This window comes from Glycine soja, chromosome 19 (assembly GCF_004193775.1).
Source record: "Glycine soja cultivar W05 chromosome 19, ASM419377v2, whole genome shotgun sequence".
Classification (NCBI taxonomy): domain Eukaryota; kingdom Viridiplantae; phylum Streptophyta; class Magnoliopsida; order Fabales; family Fabaceae; genus Glycine; species Glycine soja.
In genome coordinates this window covers 43,050,800-43,073,388 of record NC_041020.1, presented here as the reverse complement: position 1 = coordinate 43,073,388, position 22,589 = coordinate 43,050,800, and the positions used below count along the sequence as shown (strand labels likewise).

Genomic DNA, 22,589 nt, shown 5'->3' with positions numbered 1-22,589 from the left:
TATATACTCTTTTTCTATTGGCTGATGTTGTTTTCCCTATTCACTAATTCAATGACAAGAAATTATAAAGATAATTATCGTTGTTTGGACTCGATTGGATGCCAATGGATGGGTACTTAAGACTTGTCGACGTTTGTTTCTGCTAATCTTTTTCCGTCCAAACTTTTGATAGGAACATTGTTTTTCAATAATATCTGTAGAAAATTACACATGCTTCCGAAATTTTGGTCTCTTTTTTTTATTTAATTGAACTTTTATAAAGTCATACGTAATTATATAAAGGGTGACTTAATTCCTGTTAACTCTAAAATTTAATTACCCGAAAGAATTATGATTTCGTCCCAAAAGCTAAATGCGCAAAGCTAAAAATCAGTTTGTATAAAATGATAACAAACACTTAAAGAAAGACCTAGCATAATTAATAAGTCCCATTGCAAGTTTAACTACTAATGTGATTTCAAGAAAAAAGTTAACTAAATTATTACTAGTTTAAATTTTAGAATAATTTTAAGTCAAGAATATACTGAAGTAAAACATTTTAAAATACTGAGTTAAGAGGAAAACATGTTTGAATAAATTGATTTTGAGGTTAGGAAAAATCATTAGGTTTTTTGTAAAATGATTATTTCATTGAAAATAAGTTATTACCATTAATATGCAATATGTTACTGGTATCGTGGAAACAAAATCAATCAAAAAACTGGTGCCAGCCAGATTGTCTTATACTATAGTGAATCCAAAATGAAGATAAAGCGATTGAATGCAAAGGGAATTTGAACAAGTAGGGGGTGGTAGGATAGTGAGAGATTTTGAACTCATAGGCATAGCTAGGGGGAGGACCTTGACACCATTGGGAATGGGCCAAGTATTGGGTAGCATTTCAGGTGAACCTCGTGGAACAACACTCATGGACCAGAATCTTAACCTAGAACAAACTCCATTGTTTTTCGCTGTTTCCTTGACAGCAACGCTTATCCAAATCCAAAAATCAAATCTCTTGATTTCAATTTCTGCCCATTATTCTGACCGTTAGATTATACAAATAGAACAATTGGTGAAAATTTAGCTATAGAGTGGTCCAGTTGCAGTTTGGTCCCAAAACCCTTCTTAGGGTAATAACTACTATAGGGTTGCAACCCTTGTGCCTGTACTATAGGGGGAAACTTTTGGAAAATTGTTTTGGGCACCCAACATTCAATTAAATATCAAATCTATTTAATTATCAATTGTTGTAACAAATATCTAATTACATCATTTAATTAAATATCATATTTGTTTAATTTTCGATCACTATAATAAACATCTAAATACATCATTCAATTAAATACCAAATTTGTTTAACTATTGATATTGTAATAAACATTTAAATACAACATTCATTTAAATATCAAATTTATTTAATTATCAAATTTTGTAAATAAATTAAATGTATAAAAAAATTCTAAATGAATGATAATTTTTTTAAAAATTCAAAACATACGGATTGAAAAAAATATATGCACCTTTTCTTCTTCGGTGATGAAAAAATCACTAAACTTCACCGTATATTCGTAAACAATCGTATATATACCATCAACGACAATAAACGCTCACAATAGGACGTTAATGAAAGCAAGTTACACAAAGGGATTGTGGTTTTACGAGAAAAAAAAGGCGTCGCAGAAATGAAAAAACTAATTTGTTATTTATAACCAAAAATACCAATAAGGACCTTTTTGGTATTTTGGAAAACTGCTGGGTGTACCAGCAAAAATGCTAGGCGCCCCAAGCAGTTCCCAAACTTTTGGGGCCAGGGCCATGTGAATTCCAAATGGGTTGGCCGAAAAAAGTTTCAATCCAAAGACGTTTGATAATTATTTTTTTGAAATAATTAAATGTGCCTATCGGAGGCAGATTATTGTAGCAAACAAGTTCTACATCATCAAATGGGGTTCCTTTCATTAATTTTAGGTTGACTCCCCCAATAGTATGTGTAATAGGGGGAAAACGAGGGTTTGGACTTTACTTCCTACGAACAAACAAGACGTAAGCAAATCAAAATACTCGATCATTCCGTCTCAACTATGCAATTAAAATTTTTGGACCATAACTTGATTGGAAAAATCGACACTTCATTCTAAAATTTCACATAATATTGTTTACGAGGTTGTCAAGTTTTAGCATACTATGCTCTTTTGGAAAAATGTCTCATTTACTAATTAAGGCCCGAATTTAAGTTACACTTAAATTAGTAAATAGTAATGATTTAACTAAAGGCTATCAATTTGCTGTAAGAAAAAAAAACTATGTTTATATATATATATATATATATATATATATATATATATATATATATATATATATATATATATATTTATTTAGCAATATACGAAAATATTAATCATACGGCAATTTTTAGGCGTGGGTTTAAAATAATAATTGATATTTTTTTTCTTCTCCATGTTACTTTTCAGCTCTTCATTTCTCTTGGTTTCCGAATCAAATTTCACTTTCATTCATGATCTAATCCCCACAGGACACAGGTTCTAGGATTAAACATTGGCCAGCTTGTAAAATATATAATGGATGCACGATCTCAAATATTTGATTTTAATTTTTTAACGTAAATGAACAAAGAAAAACCATACACATACGTAATTAACAAGGCACCAGAAGGGCTTTAGAATTAAATAACTTCAATAAAGCACAGCTAAGAACATGTACAGTTTGCACTTTGCAGAAATCTTCAATAACACGTCTAGCAACTTTTTAAGCAGTTCCAGAATTATGAATTGATAAGACCCAAAACGGCTCTTTCTAACCACCATATCCGTTAGGCCTTGTTATCCAGTTAGGTAACTTTTCGTCAAAAAGAAGAAACAAAACACTATTATAGTAATTTAATATGCATGGCCACTAACCGCTTTTGACATGAACATGTATTTCAATTATGGATGACGTAGTAAATGTTTTCACCTCGAACAGTTGTTAGTAACGCGACATTTTGGTACATTCAAAGCTAAGTTTCTAAGTATATTTACCCTTGAAGATAAAAGGGTCACATATAGCAGTTTATATAAGTATATTCTGGAATAGGAACAGCCCATTCATTACTATATAAATGTTCCTTCATGTGACTTTACAAAGTCAAAATTTGGGTACAGTGAGCTTGGCCCCCCAAATCAAATAAGAGCGCTTCAATGGACCAAAAGGACAAAACAAAGAGGCAAAAAAGAAAATACAAGGCAAGCTCACTAATCCTAAAAACATCCCTGCCCCTATTAATGAATATTTTACAATTGAATGCTAAGAAAAGAATGAAAAAATAACTTTACAGCAAGGGCATGTAATGCAGGGATATGGCCAAAAATATGTAAGTTTTTTTTTTCTTCCCCCCTTTAAAAGATGTATAGAAAATAAATATAAAACTGCATTTATAATTACAACCACCAATGGCAATGACCAACAACTGATTTTGTTGTCAGCCTTGAGAAGACAATTATAGAAGCATACTAAGCTTCCTGCGCCAACTCCTTTAAGAACTGGAAGGCTGGATTCTCGAGAAGCTCGTCTGCTGGTTTCATGTCTGAGAAGTCCTTCTCTTGCAGTGATGTAGAGAGATCATCCACTGAGAAGGGGATGCTGTAAAGAAGAAAACACCATTTGATGAACATATAGCTCATTTACATAGTACAAAACCGAAAAGATTGACATCAAACAATTGCAATAATAGTGGACCAAGTATCAATAGATTACATAAGTTGACATCACTTGTAAGAGAATAAAATAAGATAAAATCAATTAAACTTCTGACATTAAGTTGATATCAATTTATGCACTTCAACTTTTTAGAGAAGTTATATGAGAGCTCTACTATTAAAGTTGAAGTACACAAGTTGATCTTGAGAGAAGTTTAATTAATTTTACTTTCTTATTTTCTTCTCCTATAAGTGCTAATAAAAAAATTATCCAAACAAGACCTAAATCCTATCCACTATAATGGAAGATAATTTCCCCCGCTACATAGTTCTATGCTCTAATGCCTAAAGCACATGTTATTAAAGCACCCTTACCTGGAACTGTCATCCAACAAGAAAGAATCACTCTGAGCATTGTTGGAGTCCTCAGCCATTAGCATCCTCATGCTTGAAAGGACCTGGAGGAAGATTAAAGTGCATTAGTCAAGCATTTACCACTTCAGCTATGCCTTTTGCTGTTTGGAAAAATATCGACAAAAACTTACATCTGGAGATACACTTCGAGTATTGTAGTTAGCATCCCAGTAAAGTGTACATATTCTATATAGCTGCTGGACACTCAAGATCTGGAGAAGCAGAACCAGAAGGTGAGGGGAAGAAAAATGGAAAGGAAAACATTGAGATGCAGTGAGCTGAAGTGACCATGCATATATCAATATCCCTAATCTCCTTCTAATCCATCCCTTACAACTAAATGCAAACATACATATGAATTTCAGTCCTAGCAGTAGCCTCATACACTTCCTAGATTGAATGAACTAACAACCTACACAACCAAGTCAACTGCTACTAGCCCAAACAAATGAATTCATAGCCATGAGCTTTCAGCTCAACTGGCACTAGCCCAATCTTTAAGATTCAGGTGTGATTACCACCACCACCACCACCACCCAGCCCCAACATACTTGCATCTCCAATGTTTAAAAAATAAAAAAATTGCATAGAACATTATGTTGACGATAGATGCAGGTCTCGTGCACTCACGTATGGAGTTTGAGAAGGGTAAAGACTTACGGGGCATAAATCATTGATGATTTCATCATAGGAAATCCTATACTTCTGATGAATAACCTGTATATAAACAATGACAAAAATTAAATAACAGAGAAATAATTAAGACAGTTTGGATTTTGATCACTTCATATAAAAGAAATATTCATGAAGAAAAGAAGAAAATAGAATAAATGTTCTGTCTTATTCAATTCATCATATTTATTACAAGACTGTCACAAAGGAGGCCTTATCCCTTTAAGTTACCATACATGATGTGCATGGTTATGAATTCTGTTAAGATATTCAGGCAAGTAATGGTAAAATATTTGGTATGATTACGGAAATATTGTCCATTTATGTAATTAGGGAAATTATGCTTTCTTTCCATTATTTCTATACATAAATATAAATAAATAAATTCTAATCCCTAGATTTATAACTTACAAGAATGCTTCTCACCGCCTTTTACATAAATATGGTACTGTTATCATGGAAAAAACTCATTAGTCTCAACATGGTATTGAGTGGTACCATCCTCCATGATATGCATGGGTTACAATTTTGTCGATACATTCCTTAAAATCTGGAACTGTTTGTTTGGTGTGTCTCCTTCAACATGTTTTCATCTCAATTTCGCTCTACAGCACCCACCGTGTCCTATAGATTTTTGACTGGTCCCTTAGTTTTTGCTTTGATGTTGTTTGGGAGCTGCACTTGGTTTGGTGTGCCCCTCTTCTTGTTTGGCAGTCGCACTTAGATTGCTGCACCCCTATTCTAGCTTGGTGGCTACGCTCAATTTTGTTGTGCCCATCTTGATTGGCTACTGTGCTTAATTTGCTATGATCCTCTCCTTGTTTAGTGGTGGTACTTGGTTTGTGTCCCTATAGTTTGGTGGTTGTGCTCAGTTTCGGAATTATTCTTGCCCTTACCTCTATGTTTAGGGCTTGTTTGTTTTCTTTCTTTCTTTCTTTTTTTAAAAAAAGCTTTAATTTTAACAAGCTTAAAGCTTAGAAAAATTTAGCCTGTGGGGGGGTTGAGATATTGTAAGAAATATTGTTGAGATATATGGCATAGTTAGGGAAATATTTTCCATTTATGTAATTAGGAAAATTCTGCTATCTTTCCATTATTTCTGTTGGTAAAATGATTCTAATTCCTAACTCCCAGCCTTGTGTATATGGTACTGTTCTCGTGAAATAAAGCATTCCACCCAGCAAGGATAAAGCATATTGCATAGATGCCTACAGGTTTGATAAATTATCCATGTACTTCCATCACTTGTGTCATGCTTATGCTTTTACTGTTTGGGTTAAGTTTAAAAGCTGATTAAGTCTCATAGGAATTTGTTGGCACGTGATTTTCTTTTGATAAGCAAAACAAGGAAGCATTTTTGTCTGATACAGTAGTTACTTCAAACAAGAATAAGGATTTAGAGATAATCTTGATCTAAAAGTAAAAGTAGATGCCTTCTGTCCTTTAGTTTTACTGGATTTATCCTGTTACCAAAACTAATCATGAATTTTTCAGATTTTATATGATAAAGTAAAAAGAAATGCAACACATAGAGAATCATCATTTACAATCAAAATAATGAACCATCAGCAAAATGCAAGCACATTAAAACCATGAAAAGGTGCAAAATTATCAAATAATACACCCTTACCAAGAATCCAACAGCCTGTCTTATGTGCTTAAGCTCATCCCAAGATGACCCTGCATACTGCAAGTTTGTGCTCCAGGCAATTAGTTGGAGCTTTTACTAAAATAAGTACAACATTTCAAAAAGCATGCAGAAGTGCAGAACAACCTTAGGTCATCACCATATTTCAGTAAAGCCCAAGTGATATATGCACTAACTCGAAATTAACACATTACAGTAAAAGCAAAAACAATTTACCTCTTCCTTTGCTTGGCAGCACCACAACTCTAATTCAGCTAATCCAGCTTTCACATATTCCCCATTGCTGAATGTGCAACAATCACGACGAAGAAGAAGACTAGTAATCATTTGAGCAAAAGAGGTGTTAACCTTTCCACATTTTATGGGAAAAAAACCATTATGATAAAAAAGATGTGTTAATGGATGTATGCAAAAACTACTTACCTATTGAAGAGTTGCACATTAATATATGAGAATGTTTGACTAAAGATCTTTTGGATAAGAACTGGTGGCACCTGAAACAGAAAAGAATATATCATGTTTCAGCAATTTTCAGAATATGGAATGGAAGTAGCTAACGAAGGTAATTGCTCAGTATTCAGAAGTTAATAAATGGCAATTTATCTTCTTACAAAGTTCTCTTTCAGTGTACAGAGGAGTGTATTGAGGGATTCAATAATACTCTGCCAGTGAACTACTGGGGAGTCCTTAGCAAGGGATCGGTTAGAACGTAACCCTCCCTTTGATATTCTTGGTGCCTACATATCAACAATGAGATTTGCATAAGGAACAGAATAAAAACATAAAAAAATATTAGGCTCAGAATCCTTTTGAAATTTCTAGAAAATCTCTAGTAGGAATTATACAGGGATAAACAATGATAATTATATGGGACGAGATATTGTATCCTACTTTGTCCAGGCAACTTGAGTAGAACAATTGATCACTAGATTTCAACACACCTGGATGCATAATGCAAGAACCGGTGTTAAATCCTTCTTCAAATTATCTCGAATGATGCCATATATTTTCTCGAAATAGGCTGTGAGCTGCTGCTTGAAAAGCAAAGCAGGGTATTTAGCCTCTACCTTGCGTACAACATCTGCTGGAGGAGCAGCAAGGTTGGCAGAAGAAGGGGATGAAAGAAAACTCTGCAATTTACCCTTGAATAAATGAGTGCAATTATTCAAGTGTTAAATGAAAATCCAATTACATACAATTTAAGAAATATCCAATACCATAGTCATTCTTCCAAAAAGAGATGTTGGATTAGGCAGTTTTCTAGCTGGGGTAGCTTTTGCTGAACTCCCAGATTTCAGGCTTTGTTCAAGTAAAAACAATAACGCAGAAGTATTTGACAGCCAATAGGCCATATGATCATTGTCGTCTTGATTCTGTATGGTAAAAAAGAGAGTAGGGCAGAAGAAAGGCAAGATGAGTGCTCTAACACTTTTTGTTACTATACCAGAAAACACCATAAATATAGAATATCAAATTAAAAATTAAGATCACACCATTTAACATTACAATAGCCACAAAATAATTCATCATTCAATGAATAAACATACAAATAGGTTCATAAACTCTTCAAAGAAATGGATGGAGGGATAATTAGAAAGCAGCATTCAAACTTGCATATGTATAACTTCTAACACCAATAATTTCACAGAAAAATATCCTTGAACAAGAATTAAACTAAATAAATAAACACAAAAACAAACACTCCTACCAACAATACAGCAGTTATTAACTGATAATCAAACATTACATTCCACTGGATTGCACATTAGAATAATCAGCACAATTATGATATGAGATGAATGTCTAAAAGAGATTAAAATTGAAATCATGTGATTTGAGTTGTCCCTAGGCTGCATAATCGATGAAACTCCCTCAGCAGGAAGAGGAGATTCGTACCCTATTGCCCAGAGGCTCTTCGCTATGCGAAGGTATGGGGGAGGGATATTGTACGCAGCCTTACCCTTGCATATGCAAAGAGGCTGTTTCCAGATTCGAATCCATGACCAACAAGTCACCAAGGCACAACTTTACCACTGCACCAGGGCTCGCCCTCCAGGAAGAGGAGACGATAAAGAAACAAAATATTTTTGGTGTAAGTGGTGATTTTTCTCACTACCATGAACTTGGTTTCCATGGCTTCAAGTTTTTAATTTTGGATTATCTAGCTGGAGCTTCTTTGTAGTTAGTACCCAGAAATCTAGACTTTATTGACAATTTCAATTTTAATGGTTAAACTTTTTTTATAGTTTTTGGCATCTTTTGAGGTTCTTGATCTTCAAAACTTCACATTTCTAACAGATCCTACTCTAATTTAAAGCATTTATAGAAAACATAGATTATTAAAATGACTGCTAAAAGTGACCAGCTTCTGTTGACTAGGCTAGCTTTACTGTTTATGGAAGGAGGAAAAAATCCTGCTTTTTGTGGTAATGTGCAATCTACATTCCACACCACACTTCAGTGCATTTAGATTGAAAGTTTCACATCTTTGAAGGAGATTTTTTTGGATGAGCAGCTTTGGCCTTTACTTGGTGAAGAAAACAGTACAGTACATTTTTATAGAGGTTTCTCTAACAGATATGTTGAGTAGCTTTGCTTCATTATGGTTTCCTATGTTCTTTACTGTTTTGTTTTCTTTTTTAAGGAGAATATATTATCCTCCTAGATCTGTAATCATCTTCACCATCATAATAGATTTTTTCTTTTTAACTTCCCCCAAGAAAAAGCTCATTTTTTTTAATCATATACTCATACTCCCATTGCACCATTTCAAAGTGCTCTTCGAAACAGCTGTTTGGAAGGGATGAAATAGAAGAAAAAGAGCTACCAAAACAAATTTATCAGAAACTTATAAGTTTTTAAGAATTGGGGCTCCTTATATTATCATGTGCCATAAAGTATAATTCAGAATAAAGTAATTACACCACCTCAATTTCGGAACCAATCATTTGGATGAGGCGATCAAATACACTAGTTCTTTCAGCTTCAAATGATTTCCAGTGGAGAAGACATTTGTAAATGGTGAATGCAGCAATGGGTTTTCCATGATTGAATCCAATATTTTTCATAACACAGTTGACAAGTGAATCAACACTCTCCTACAGTGAACAAGAATTTATATTGAGAATAAATAGTATTTTAGCATGAAAAACAATGACAAAAAACAAAATTAAATTCCTATTTTTAAGCGCATACATGTTGTCGTTCATTGTAAGATCTTCTCAATTTACTGTCTGATTCAGTACCAAATTGTTTCACAGGTGTAACAAATGTATCCTGCAAAGATAACTCATTTTATATTCCATATTCCTTTAAACACAGTCAAGTGTTACAGAAGGCACACAGTAAAGAATACTTACAACAGCTTCCTGCTCTTCTGCCGCATGGTGACCATTTTCTAACTTCTGCAAATAAAAATGCCAATATTTCAATAGATGTATATTTACTTACAGAAAATGAGGACTTATATACTTCAACTAGAACAAATTACCTCGTCCAATGGGGAAGACAGGTGCTCTGCTATTGTTTTCACAGATGAGTTTAATAGAGATTGTTTCTGAAGAATATGGTTTGCAGATTCCATGTCTATGAATTTCTCTTCAAGCCTATCAATATTAATTAAAACAAGAAAATGGTCATGATGGTAGAGATCTTGTAACAGAAAATAGAGGGTGAATGATAACCGTTACAACACAAGAAACAAAAATTGGTTCAAAACTTCAATTGATGTCAATTAAATATTTATCTTAAATCAACAATGTTTAATCACAAATAAAACCTTTGCATAGCAGTCTTCAAATGGATTACTTTTGACTCTGCATCCAAAGCTTGCTTCAACCTTTCTTCACCAATTTTGTTTGCCTCTTCATACCTTTTTTCCGTTTCATCAATTTTCTTTTCCAGCGAACTCACCATGTTCTGTAACAGACTCCATGAAGCACTATCTTAATAATATAATATGGCAACATATCTTACACAAAATGTGAGGATATCCTAAGTGTACCAATATACAAATACTATCTTGAAATGAAACACAGACATCTATGCTATAACCACTTCACCTTGAGTTTCTCATTCTCACTTCTGAGCTTCTCCAACAAAGCATTGTCAACAACTGGAACTTCCTGTATGACAGCCGCTCTCTCAGCTGCTTTTTTTGTAGCCTCCCTCTCCTTTTCAAGAAGTAGCTTAGTTTCTTTAAACTGAAGTTGCATCTCTTGCAAAGCAGATTGTAATCTTTGATTTTCTTGTGCTTTTGCTTCTTCGATGTCAACCTATATTTAATATTAGAGGTTTAAGAATCTTTTCAAGATACTAAATAATGTGTTATTGATTTCCTACATCTTTCTCAGAAAAATCACAAACAAAATCCTTTCTCATCGATTACACAAATCAATTTCACTCCATTAGGAAAGTTTCTAAAACAAGTATTGCTTTTCTAAGAAAAAACAGACAAAATCCCTTTGCATCAATTACACAGATCAATTTCACCGGGAAAGTTTCTAAAACAAGTATTGCTACTGTGCTAACAGAGCATACTATGATATTTTACTCAGACTAATTGGACAGGGTTGATTCATACTACTGGAAAATTGCCAGTTTACCACATTAAAGTTATTTTTGTTAGCAGTTAGTATTGACAAAACCATAGTAATTTACCCGCAAACGTTTTTCCAGCTGCAATCTTAATGTAAGGTCTTCAACTTGCTCTTCAAGCTTACTTTTGGCAGCTTGGAGAGCTCCTGTTTCTCTTGCAGCCTGCAACAAAAATAAAAATATCAATCACTATAATAACAAAAACAAAAGTGGTGAATACACAATCTTAACTCTTTAGATGTAATATGAAAAGTTCCCTTCACCAAAAAAAAAAGTATGTACTTTTATCTTCTAGCAAAATGTGTATAAAATGGGCTCTTACAGTTATGATTTTCGGGCAACCACTTTTTAAGGTTCAAAAATCACAGATAGTTGTATTCCCAACACATTACCTCTCCATGTGACAATGTAACAAGTAAACCCAAACAATATATGCAACCATACTGCTTTGCTAAGATATGCAATTTGATTTCACATCTTGTTAGATGTGAGGATATTATAGAGTTGGAACTAAGGTGAGAAAAGGTCAGTGGTCAGTCTACTTTGGACTTTAGGGGTATGTTAATGTTGCTCGGTTGCTTAAAGCGAAGTATATGTCAATGGAAGGCAAAGAATAAAAAACAAATTGAAGGGGAAATTTTGAGTAATCAAGAGTTAAAGAAAAATATTCAAATAATTATAATACTACTGCTCAACTTGAATTGTGACTTCTACTAGTGTCATCTGCATTGTAAAATTATCCCTTGTAAAATTTTACTGTCATCTGCATTTTCCAAGACACTTTGCCTGGTGCAGAGATCCAATTCCTTTTTGGCCTTCAGGATTTATAGAGCAAGAGCCCTTAATATGTTCAGAGCATTCTTGGATTAGTCCCCTTGTCAATTAAGGCATACAGACTCACAGACGGGAACCAGCAAAGCTTTGGTATGTAAAATTATTTTTACAATATCCCCACTATGCATGTTATTTGACTGCATTCTGCAAAGCTTTTACAACATGGTAGTTTGAACTAGGAATGCTTTGTAATGAATCTTTTTTGAATAAATGAGGTAGACTACTAGAGGTGATCCCTATCATAGATACAATGGATCAAACCATGTGGGATATTATTGATTCTGGGAATAGAGTAGAGAAAATGAGAAACTTCCAGTGAAAATATAGGCAATACCTACTAAGAAATCCAAGATAAATTAGCACATGCATGCATGAGCATAAAAAACCTCTGGCTGGAGGAGTATAATTGCGGCAGTTTTCACAGTCCAAAAGTTGCTGAATGAAGCAGAAATTTCATGCAGGCTGACGAAGTTTTGGCATTGAGAATTATACAGTACTACAATGATTATGGGTGAGCTTGGAATGTGATGAGGGAACCATAACACAGTTCTCATGTACAAGGCAGTTATCAAAACATGTTTTTCTTCTGACTATGCCACAAAAGTAGTCAAAAATGTTGCCTAGTAAATTACTTGCTACTTAAATAACCTTATGCTATAAATTCTGAAAGGCTTATGACACTAACCAGATGTCAATACACCTACGAATTCATTGAATTCTAAATTCACTTTGCATGACTATTATCTTGGGTCCTATCAGAAATAGGATATTTGTTGGAAAAACTGCCTTAATTGCAGATACCCCTTAGTCCGCATTAGTTGCAGCCTCTTTGGGGGTTTCCTGAAGTGCAACCTTGAGGATGAAGGTTTAATCCCACATTGAATAGAGATATGGCCAAATCAAAGTATATAAGTGGAGGGTTATCCTCACCTTACAACTGGTTTTGTAGGGTTGAGTTAGGCTCAAACCCACATTCTAAGAATATTTATACTTTTAAAACAAATTTTCATGAATGGATTCAGAGGATCAAGGAGTTAAAACAAAGGTGCTTACCATCTTGAGCTTTCGCAATTCTCGCCGAGCAACTTTTCCTCTGCATGCACATTGCGTTGTAATTGCTGCCTTCTTTAATTTTGCGAAATGAAGTTGTGCCAAGTATTTCCGGCAGTGGCTCTACAATGCACAAAATCAGCAGTGCTGGAATAACATACTATTTGAAACCAAAATAAAAATTCAAGGCTAAACTCAGTAACAATGATGTTGTATAGAGTGCATGAACAAGAATATTAAAAATGTTCAAAGTATGTTACTAATGATGGCTCTTCAAAATACCTGAATGGCAATTGCTGCTTTAGTTTGCCTTCTGAAGTGTAGCTCACAATGAGCAGCCATCCCCCGCATACCAGTCTGGATAGAGATAGCAGAGGTATACAGATCTTTGTATGCCTTCCAAGCAATATGCATGCGGAAGCACCTCTGAATCACTAAACTAGAAGCCTCCTGCCGCATTCCCTCATACACTTGCCGTGCAAGTTGTCCTGCAATCAGTACAAAGAAAGGCATCATCAGACTTCAAATATCTAAATTTCCCCCAAATCCAACATGTGAGCTAATATTTCAAGAAGCAATGAGCAGAGACCTCTGCACGCAGCTTGAATCTGCACAGCAGACAAACGAAGCAAGATGAAACTTTGGCAGGCCAAATAGGAACGAACTTTTCTCTGAATAATGCTTGCTGACCTCCCCAAGATTTCAGTTCTGCGGGTATCTAGTTCTGCCATCTGACCAGCTCGAAGAAACACCTTTGTCTTACCAATCTATGGCAATAAACAGAACCAATAAATTAGAAACAAAGATAATATAAGACTCATATCACCAATCAGCAAATTGTCTAATGCAATGGCAAATATCATTACAGTAAGTACAGATGGGCATAATTAGCAATGCATGTTTGGTATATACTTGACTACATGAAACAGTGATCATTCCTAAACCTAAACTACATTTTCCAAACTTATGGTCAGTATAATGGTAGATATGAATCATGCAAGGAGGGCAAAAAAGGAAAGGTTACCAGTTCTCCCATCAGAGAGAAAAAGACTCTCAGAATAAAAGTTTTAATTGCATAGTAATAGTTACCTGATAGCCTTCAAGTCCAACATTCTTTAGAATCCTCTTGCAAGCAGTGACCTCATCAGAACTAACAAATATGAAAAAGGTAAGCACTTTCAGAATAATGACAAGAATGACTAATAAGATGAACAATTCAGATACCTTCCAGCCAATGCTTCAGGTGCAAGAAGGCTAAATCGATCCACAAATTCATCAAAGGTTTTTCTAGTAGGATACCCAGCACAGCTTATCCTAATTGCTTCCATAACTCCCTACAACCAGATGAATTATACTAATAAGCATAAACTCACGTAATATCAGGTTGAACTTCAATTACAGCACAAACTATACTGTAAAAGGAAAAGGGATCAAATACTAGCAGTCTTACCCCACAACGTAGTTGCAGCAGAACATTTTTATTCTCAAAAATTGCTGGCTTAAGAAGATTATTGGGTTTTACACAACGAATGTAGTGTGGCTCAGTGGCACTGAGAGTTTCAAGTAAAGATTGCAATTGTTGCTGCAGGGCATATGAAGAATTATCACAAACCCAAAGATTAAGCAAGAAAGACAAAAAAAGTTGGTTTCCAAATAAAAGTAAACCAACCAACCTTAAATCGTGAACCAATTGAAGAGAACTTTGATTGTTTAGAAGATTCTTCGGGTGAAGGGGGAAACAAGCCCGATACAAAGGGGCATTTGGAAGCATAAAGAAGTGCTTGGTGCTCTGCAACAACATAATCCTTGTTCTTGTCGAGGAACAATTCAGTTTGATAAGTTACCTACAAATGACAGAGATTAAGGGTACATGTGGCCCAAAGAAGGAACAAATCACAAACAGCATTCTGGAGTCTGGTTAATATGTATCCTATTTATTATTTATTATATCTCTGAATGAAAAAATTAAAACTTTATGAACTTACATCTCCTGCATAATGGCAAATTGTGAAGTCACTACGTGATAATTTAGGCTTGCTAAACCTTTTGTGATTTTTGAAGGTCTGATATAGCTTTTGGGCAAAAGTTTCGTGTGTAGATCTAGGAAACATACTGCATAGTACAAACACATACAGCTATCTGAGCATCAATAAAAATAATTAAAAAATATATATGGGCTATCAGTACAAAGTATACCAAGCTTCATCCAGAAGAGCAATAATGCCACCAGGTTTCTGAAAATGAATACAAGATAATTCAAGAGTCAAAATAAATTTCTAATGGTAATAATAAATTCACTAATGGCAAACTGCACAACAAATTGAACATTTTCTCTTTGATACATATATACACAACCTTATTGATTTTCAAAACAGACATACGGTGAAATATATCACAGTATGAAAAGTATACTAATGTTTTAATTATTTGTGAATGGCTTTTAGGTACATCCAAAAGTCCTCTTTTACCCAAATCCCCAGTTCTCATCCATCTTAATTATCTGATACTACATTTTTATTGTTTATTTCCAAATTCCAATGTCTAAACTGAAGACAGGCATGCTGAAGACTGTTGAAAATTGTAGTCAACCATCCTTTCCACCAAGGTGGCAAGGCACCAATGTATACTTTCTTGAAACCAACTTCCTTCAATTTTACAATAAAAAGAAACTAGTTTTGTCTTTTATCTTCTTAATTCTGTATTTATTTTTTTTAAATAGTTTGTTGTCTCTGCCTCTTGTGCCTTAAAAACAACTTATCCTAAAATCAGGAAATGGAAATCATTGGGTAATTATTAAAAAAAAAAGATGTTATTGTTAGTGGGTAATTGACATATTTGTATCATCTCACTGAACATGCATTTCATATATTCAGTTCTACTTCTGCTTAGAATGAAGCAACAGAAACATCAAAGAAACCTTCCAGGCAAAAATTCAAGATGCCCTGGCCATTGAAAATGCTACCACCCCATCTCTTCCCACAAGCTAGTTTATCAATTATATCTCCATTCACCACCATATTAGTATATAACTTTTAACAGAATTGAATATCTTATACAAAAGCATCCACAAGAGACCAAGTTAATCAACAAAAGGATTGCAGAGTCAGAAGGGAAAACCTTTTCAATGAGATCCAGAATATCTTGATTGTCCACAAATTCAATGTAACTCCAATCAATTTCCTCTTTTTTGTATTCTTCTTGCTCCATTTTGAAAACATGCTGCAGAAAAGTATATTTGAGCATGTTAAATAAATTTTTTGAAAAAATGAGATTACTGTCCGTTTTAAATATACAAGCAAAAGATACCCATAGTTATAACAAAATTAATATCTTCAATAACAAACCTGATTAAAATGTTGCTGAAGCTTTTCATTGGTCAAATTAATACAAAATTGCTCAAAACTGCAGAGCAAACATAACAACCAAGATAACAAACAAAATCAGCATCAATACTGTCACAAAAGGTGAAACTACAGCTTTTGTCCATTAGAGTAATCCCCAGTCAAGCATTGCGCACTTGCATGGAGGAGGAAATTGGTTAGAATTGGGAATCCAGAGTTCATTCTCTGACTTGGGGTAGCTCTACTCTCAGAATTACCATTGTATTGCCTCTTTTATCTTTTATATTACATAATCTCAGAATTCTCTGATACGAGTTCCTATCACTCTGTATATGTAATATATTTACAATAAATACAAATAAATGTGATTACTTATTTTCTAAGCCTGATCAGCTACTAATTAGGGATTCTACCACTAATTCTAACAACTCCCAAACAATCTGTAAGTTTCCAGGAGTTACTGTTCACTTGAAGACTCACCCATGTTAATTACACAACAAAGTAGCAGTTACAAACCTGTTAGTCTTGAAACTCTCAAAACCATAAATATCCAGCACGCCAATTAAGGATTTTGACTCGGGGTCTTGACCAATAGAATTATTAATTTTATCAACCAACCTACAGAAGCAAGACAGAAAATTACAGAAACAGAGATTAACACTTGGAGAAAATTGACCAGACATGGTAACACTAACCAAGGTTCAAAAATATATATCTTTAACCAATCAACTCGCAGTCTTACCAGTCAAACAATCTTGTGTACACAATCTTAGCCAAGGCATCTCGGCTGAGTGCAGCAGCTTCCGGATCCAGCCATTTTGTAATTGTTTCATCACGAGTAACAATTACACGTTTGCAAAGAGAATCTTCAAGTGCCTTTGCATCACACCTGAATAAAAACTGTGAGCTAAAAAGATGAAATGCAAACCTTAAAACAATGCAAGTGCGCAATGCTTGCTCACATGAAAAGCTCAGCAGCAGTCTGTAGATGGAACCGAGATTTTTCATCTTTGGGCATAGATGAGTCTATCTCCTTCCCTTTCGCAAATTCAATGTTGCCAAGATGCAAAATTGCAGCAACAACTTTAAATATTGCATCCTGAAAAGCAATGGGGGAAATGGAAAAACAAAGCATTGAATCATAAGTCAAGCTTGAAGAAACAGAAAATGAACATATAAAATCACTACAAAATACCTGCTCCTCAGAACTTATTCCAACAATATCCATTGCTCTCCTTGTATCCCTATATTCTTTAGATTCATCAACCCCTTCCAACTCAAAGCAATTTGATTGATTCAGATAATGAAACATTCTTGGATCTCCTAATTTGTACTTTTTAACATCCTGTTTAAAAAAGAGAACCAGATAATTAGAAGTAAATAAAATAAAAAAGAGTTAAGCACAAATTTACCAATAAAGAACTTCCAAAGAATTTTGCCAATACAGACACATCTTACAACAACAAAAAAATATTATAGCTAAGCATACATAGATATTACAAGAGGAAAGGAAATCAACTCTTATTTACCATCAAAGTTCTCTACAAGTTCATTTTCAGACAGTTTTTTCCAATGGTAAGTTACCACATTTATGATTCAATCCAGAAACAAATTAATGTAAGCAAAATAGCTTCAGTACCTCCGGAGGTGCAGCACAGAGCATGTAGAAACAATGATAGTTCCTCTCTGGATCTGACACCTGGCAAACACGTGATCTTTCAAGCAGATAAGTCCTGATAGCAGCTCCTGATATTCTTCCACTCTGGTCAAACTGAATCTCCACAAACTTACCAAAACGACTGCAGAAGTCACAAGGGAGAAAAATAAAATTAGACAAGATGGCAAAAATTTTGCAATATAACTACATAAGCAGAAAACTTACTATTATTTCCCACCTTGAATTATTGTTCCTAACAGTCTTTGCATTGCCAAAGGCTTCTAGAACAGGATTGGACTGCAAAAAGAGTTAAGTTGAATGGACAGAAGTTAAGGTTAATAAAATAAATTAGCTTTGTAAATGGCAAATTCTCTTACCTCCAGAACCTTTTGCTCAACAGTTCTACCTTCAGCAGCAGCAGCTCTCCCACCCATGTAAGCAAGATACCTCATGAGCAACTTGGTACTTTCTGTTTTACCAGCTCCACTTTCACCACTAACCAATATTGACTGGCTGATTCCCTCATTTATCATAAGCCTAAATACATAATAATTTGTATATAATCAGACTCTTAAACCAATCACATGATCTATTTGCATGACAGATATGAAAACTACCTATATGCTGCATCTGCAACAGCAAAGGGATGTGGACTTAGCTCACCAAAAGCTGCTCCTTTATATTGGGCCATCATATGGCTATCATATAAATGAGGAAGCTTTATGAAAGGGTTCACAGCAATCAATATATTCCCGGTGTAAGTCTGGGAGCAAAATATTAGTCAGCATTTGTCAATACAGTTTGAAAATATGTAGAGTTGGAAACTATAATGCATACATAAATTTCGTTTATATCATATCTTGATCTCAGATTATCTAGGACTCCAGGTTCATGCAGGTATGCAAGCTTTCTCATATCATCCACTCCACTTGGTGGGACTTCTGTATCTTTATGATAAATACTGGAAGCTTTAACAACAACCTGCAAATTTCAAGACAAACAAGAGCAGCACAAAAATTCACAAATCATAAACATTAGAAAGTTCCAAATTTGAAGTTAACTTAAAAAATGTATAGTATACCAAATAAAAGTAAAGACATCATACAAAACAAGAACTAGTAGTTTCAAACTTTGAACAAGACACATATCTTCATTATGCTATACTTGAAAGATTCCCACCAGTCATTCATGTTCAAGAAATCAAAGTACTCGAAGTAAAACCAGTAAGTTTGAAAGAATATGAAAATGAATTAGTGAGGATTAGCTTTTTTGCAAATGTTACAAAGTACACTCACCGTCTTCCCTGAAGTGCAAAGGACTTTAATTTCTTCTCCTTTAACCTCCAAGACCTCACCATCTATCCAAGCCACATCAGGATCCTCCACCCAAATATGGGACCCAACTACAGGATTGGCAGCCGCAGCCTACAATGTAGAGAGTGTCACAACTTAACTGTACTAACTACTAACAGAATTCAGTAACTCTCAAATGAAACTTTATGCATAATCAAATAACTAGAATGAAACTCATAAACAGTGGGTATTGGGTAAAAGGAAAAGTCATGCTCTCTCTCTTAAGTCTTACAGAATTGAAGCATATCTCCACACATGCACACTAGAAAAAGCAATACAACATAATTGCTAGTTTTTTTACAAAAATGAAAGGGATCATTTGTTTGCAGAAAATGTTTTCTATTTTCACTTTTAATTACAAAAGTCACCTTGTTTTTACTTTGCTGTTTTCAGAAGTTTGCATAGGAAATAGTAAAAACAACTTTCTCAAAAGTTAGTAATAAAAAATGGTGAAAACAATAAAAAAAAGTTATTTTACTATTTCCTGTACAAATCTTTAAAAAAATTAAAAACAGTTAAAATATGTTGACATTTTCTCAAACCAAACAGCTCCGGACTTTGCACTAGAAAGTCATAACAAGAATGGCTCAAGCAGTATGTAACAATTCCATAATTTGCCCTAGACTGCTGAGTAGGTTTAATTTAAACCCATGTGGTTGAAAGTATCACCAGATACCCCATTGTTAGAAACATTCAGTGTTTTCAGAAAATGTATTTGAGAAGACCATCGGAAATCTAGTTCTTCCATCACAGCTCATCTGCATATTAACTATTTCCTATTGTGAAACAGCATCTACGAAATTTTAGCTATAATCTCAGTAGAAGAAAATAACAAATTCAATGAAGGAGGTCAATCAATATCGCTCAAGTTAAATAAAATTTCATTCGTATAAAAAGCATGTTGCAACATAATCAGAAGAAAACCTATGCACGTCTAGTATTGAAGTCAACACTGATATCAACCAAAATGGGTAAAATAGATGTCAATAGATTCATGGACTAGTCAAGCTTCTCAAAAAACAAGGTAGGAAACATTGATTAAAAATAAATTATATTAACTGAAACATGAGTAACCAAAGAATAAACATCCAACATGAGCAATGAAAACTTTCAAAACCTACCATCACCCAAATAAATTTATTAATTGAAAATTAAAAATTATGACTAAGGGGGACTAGTAAGCAATTGCCACGGTCCACAGACAGTCAAAATCATAGGAAAGGACATAAACTAGTCCTTCTCAGCCCCACAGGCATGCACATTGAACCACAGTTGTGCTTGATTATAATTTTGAACCAAATTTAAAAACAAAAGACAAATCTTTACACTTAAATCAATTAAAAATCATTTAGTCAGCAAAAAAAAAAATGAAAAATCATCTAAACCAGTGATGCATAGCAACAACATAATGGCAGCAAATTTATGAAAGTTGTAATCAGCAGCACAAATCCTCCCTTGTGCTTCATGTTTCTTTAAAGAACATCCTTAAGATGAAAAACACTATCCACTACGGAACTGAACTATTACAATGTCAGTTGGCGATAAGAAACGGGCACGTTCATTAAATAGCATTAGCAATCAGTTATAAGATAAAACAAAGACCCAAATCTGCCTTCTATGCTATAGCAGATCAGTCCATCAACATAGGAAAACGAGAACCCCATTTCCATCAAAAAATCCATTTCAACAAAGAGAGCTTCACGCCACTGAAAGGGAATGGAAGACTTGAAATAGACTCAACCAAAAACAGCAAGAGAAAATCCAAATGAATGAGAAATGAATACCATTTCTGAGAGAGATCGGATCAAAAACTCAGCTTGCAACCGGATCTACTGCCAACGGCTACTCCACCAATCAAAATGAAAGATCTTGCCACTCCCCCTCCACCACAACTTCCATTAAAATACGCGCTTTACAACTCCAAATGCAGAAAAAACAAAAGGGATATCTCTATATATATATTTATATTTATAAGAACTGAGAGACAATGTGGAGAAAAAAATGAGAGAAGCTCAAAACCCTGGTCTGCTGTTATCACTGGTTCAACGGCAGACCTTGCTTTTGTTATGGGTTTTATGTTATGTTGTGTTGTGTACGCTCTGTGTGTTTGTAATTTGTATTTTCCCTTTTTACTTGGCTTTAAGGGCAAATATTTTAATGGGTTAAAAAAACAAAAAGATGATGATGATGATGATGTTCGTGACATTTGGATTTAGGAGCACAGAATCGTAGTTTAGTTAAGGTAAATGTGAAACGTTTGCTTATGTGTGTGGCATTCCGTAAATGCCCATCTATGTCGATACGAATTACGTACCTTTTCATTGGATGACTAACGTTGTCATTTGTCAAAGAGGTTACATTAATAAAATCAAATATTTGAGGCGCCTATCGCGGTCGCCAACATCTTCGGATGCTGCTCTAGTGGCATCAATCGTCTCCTTTTGTCCTTACTTGGATGGATTTTGTTTTGTCTTTTTATATTTTTTTGGGTCGTAAAAATTTCAAATTTAGTAGTCGTTTGTGTTTATATTGGATTAAATTAAATTAGATGCTAAAGATCTGTAGGAATGTGTTTCATTAAAATTATATTAGAAAAAAAATTATGAAACAAAATCTAGTGAAAAAAAAAAATACATTATTCTTTGATGCATTACCACATGCATTATTAAAGATTTTGTCAGAAAAACATAATGAGACAGAATCATGACAAAGGGAAAAATAATACACATGTATCTATTTCTCTTCCTTACGTAGGTAATCATCTTTAAAACGATGAAATATAGTCTTGTAAGTGAATTGTTCAAAAGTCTTTGTTGAAAATTAATTTCTAAAGAAATCTTTTAGATTTTTACTTAAACAAACTTGTTATACATTTATATCACTATTCTTTTGGAGAATATAGGTGAAAAAGAATTTTGGTAAAATATTTTTTATATTATCTTCTTTGATGTATCATTCTTTCAACTGAACAATACATATAACATTATTTTCATATGTGATCATTCATGTCATTTTTTTTCATTAAAGCTAAAATTTCTATATGATTGGTTGATGTACATATTTTGACTTATTATCTCATGTAAACTTATGATATATAATTATGAGGATCTAACAAATGACTTTTAAAATAGTTAAGTATGTGTTTAAATGTTTTCTTATTTATGAAAAATTATATTTTGTTAGTGAGTTGGTAAAAAAATAATATATCAAATTGTGTATACTTGACAAGATACATTAATATTTCAATAACAATAAGAGTTAGTACTTTAAAGTCAATAATTTTTTTTATTTTGTCAAGATCTAGATCTTAATTCACGTCGAGAGACCTTTAATTTTTATAACATGGAA

At 33.9% G+C, this 22,589-nt stretch overlaps 1 protein-coding gene across 2 annotated transcripts; it reads right to left on the bottom strand.

Annotated features, from left to right (window-relative positions):
* Positions 1-3,056: 3,056 nt before the first annotated feature.
* On the bottom strand, positions 3,057-21,346 carry LOC114400797 (myosin-6-like). Of its 2 annotated transcripts, none has more exons than XM_028363432.1 (39): positions 21,026-21,346; positions 19,185-19,313; positions 18,727-18,870; positions 18,507-18,652; positions 18,267-18,426; positions 18,128-18,186; positions 17,872-18,031; positions 17,428-17,577; positions 17,195-17,331; positions 16,975-17,121; positions 16,749-16,850; positions 16,236-16,293; positions 16,009-16,110; positions 15,088-15,125; positions 14,877-15,003; positions 14,565-14,735; positions 14,342-14,473; positions 14,116-14,225; positions 13,981-14,041; positions 13,481-13,658; positions 13,174-13,379; positions 12,895-13,014; positions 11,071-11,169; positions 10,473-10,685; positions 10,190-10,329; positions 9,902-10,016; positions 9,771-9,815; positions 9,607-9,687; positions 9,339-9,509; positions 7,629-7,784; positions 7,353-7,553; positions 7,023-7,148; positions 6,835-6,905; positions 6,628-6,727; positions 6,394-6,450; positions 4,752-4,808; positions 4,223-4,303; positions 4,053-4,135; positions 3,057-3,621 (listed from the first exon to the last, which is right to left on the bottom strand). In XM_028363432.1, exons 1-39 carry the CDS (start codon positions 21,026-21,028, stop codon positions 3,492-3,494), a joined length of 4,566 nt encoding a protein of 1,521 aa, XP_028219233.1. In that variant the 5' UTR covers positions 21,029-21,346; the 3' UTR covers positions 3,057-3,491. The 2 variants fall into 2 exon arrangements, with proteins under 2 accessions (XP_028219233.1, XP_028219234.1); XM_028363433.1 differs by having other exon boundaries at positions 7,353-7,541.
* Positions 21,347-22,589: the final 1,243 nt, after the last annotated feature.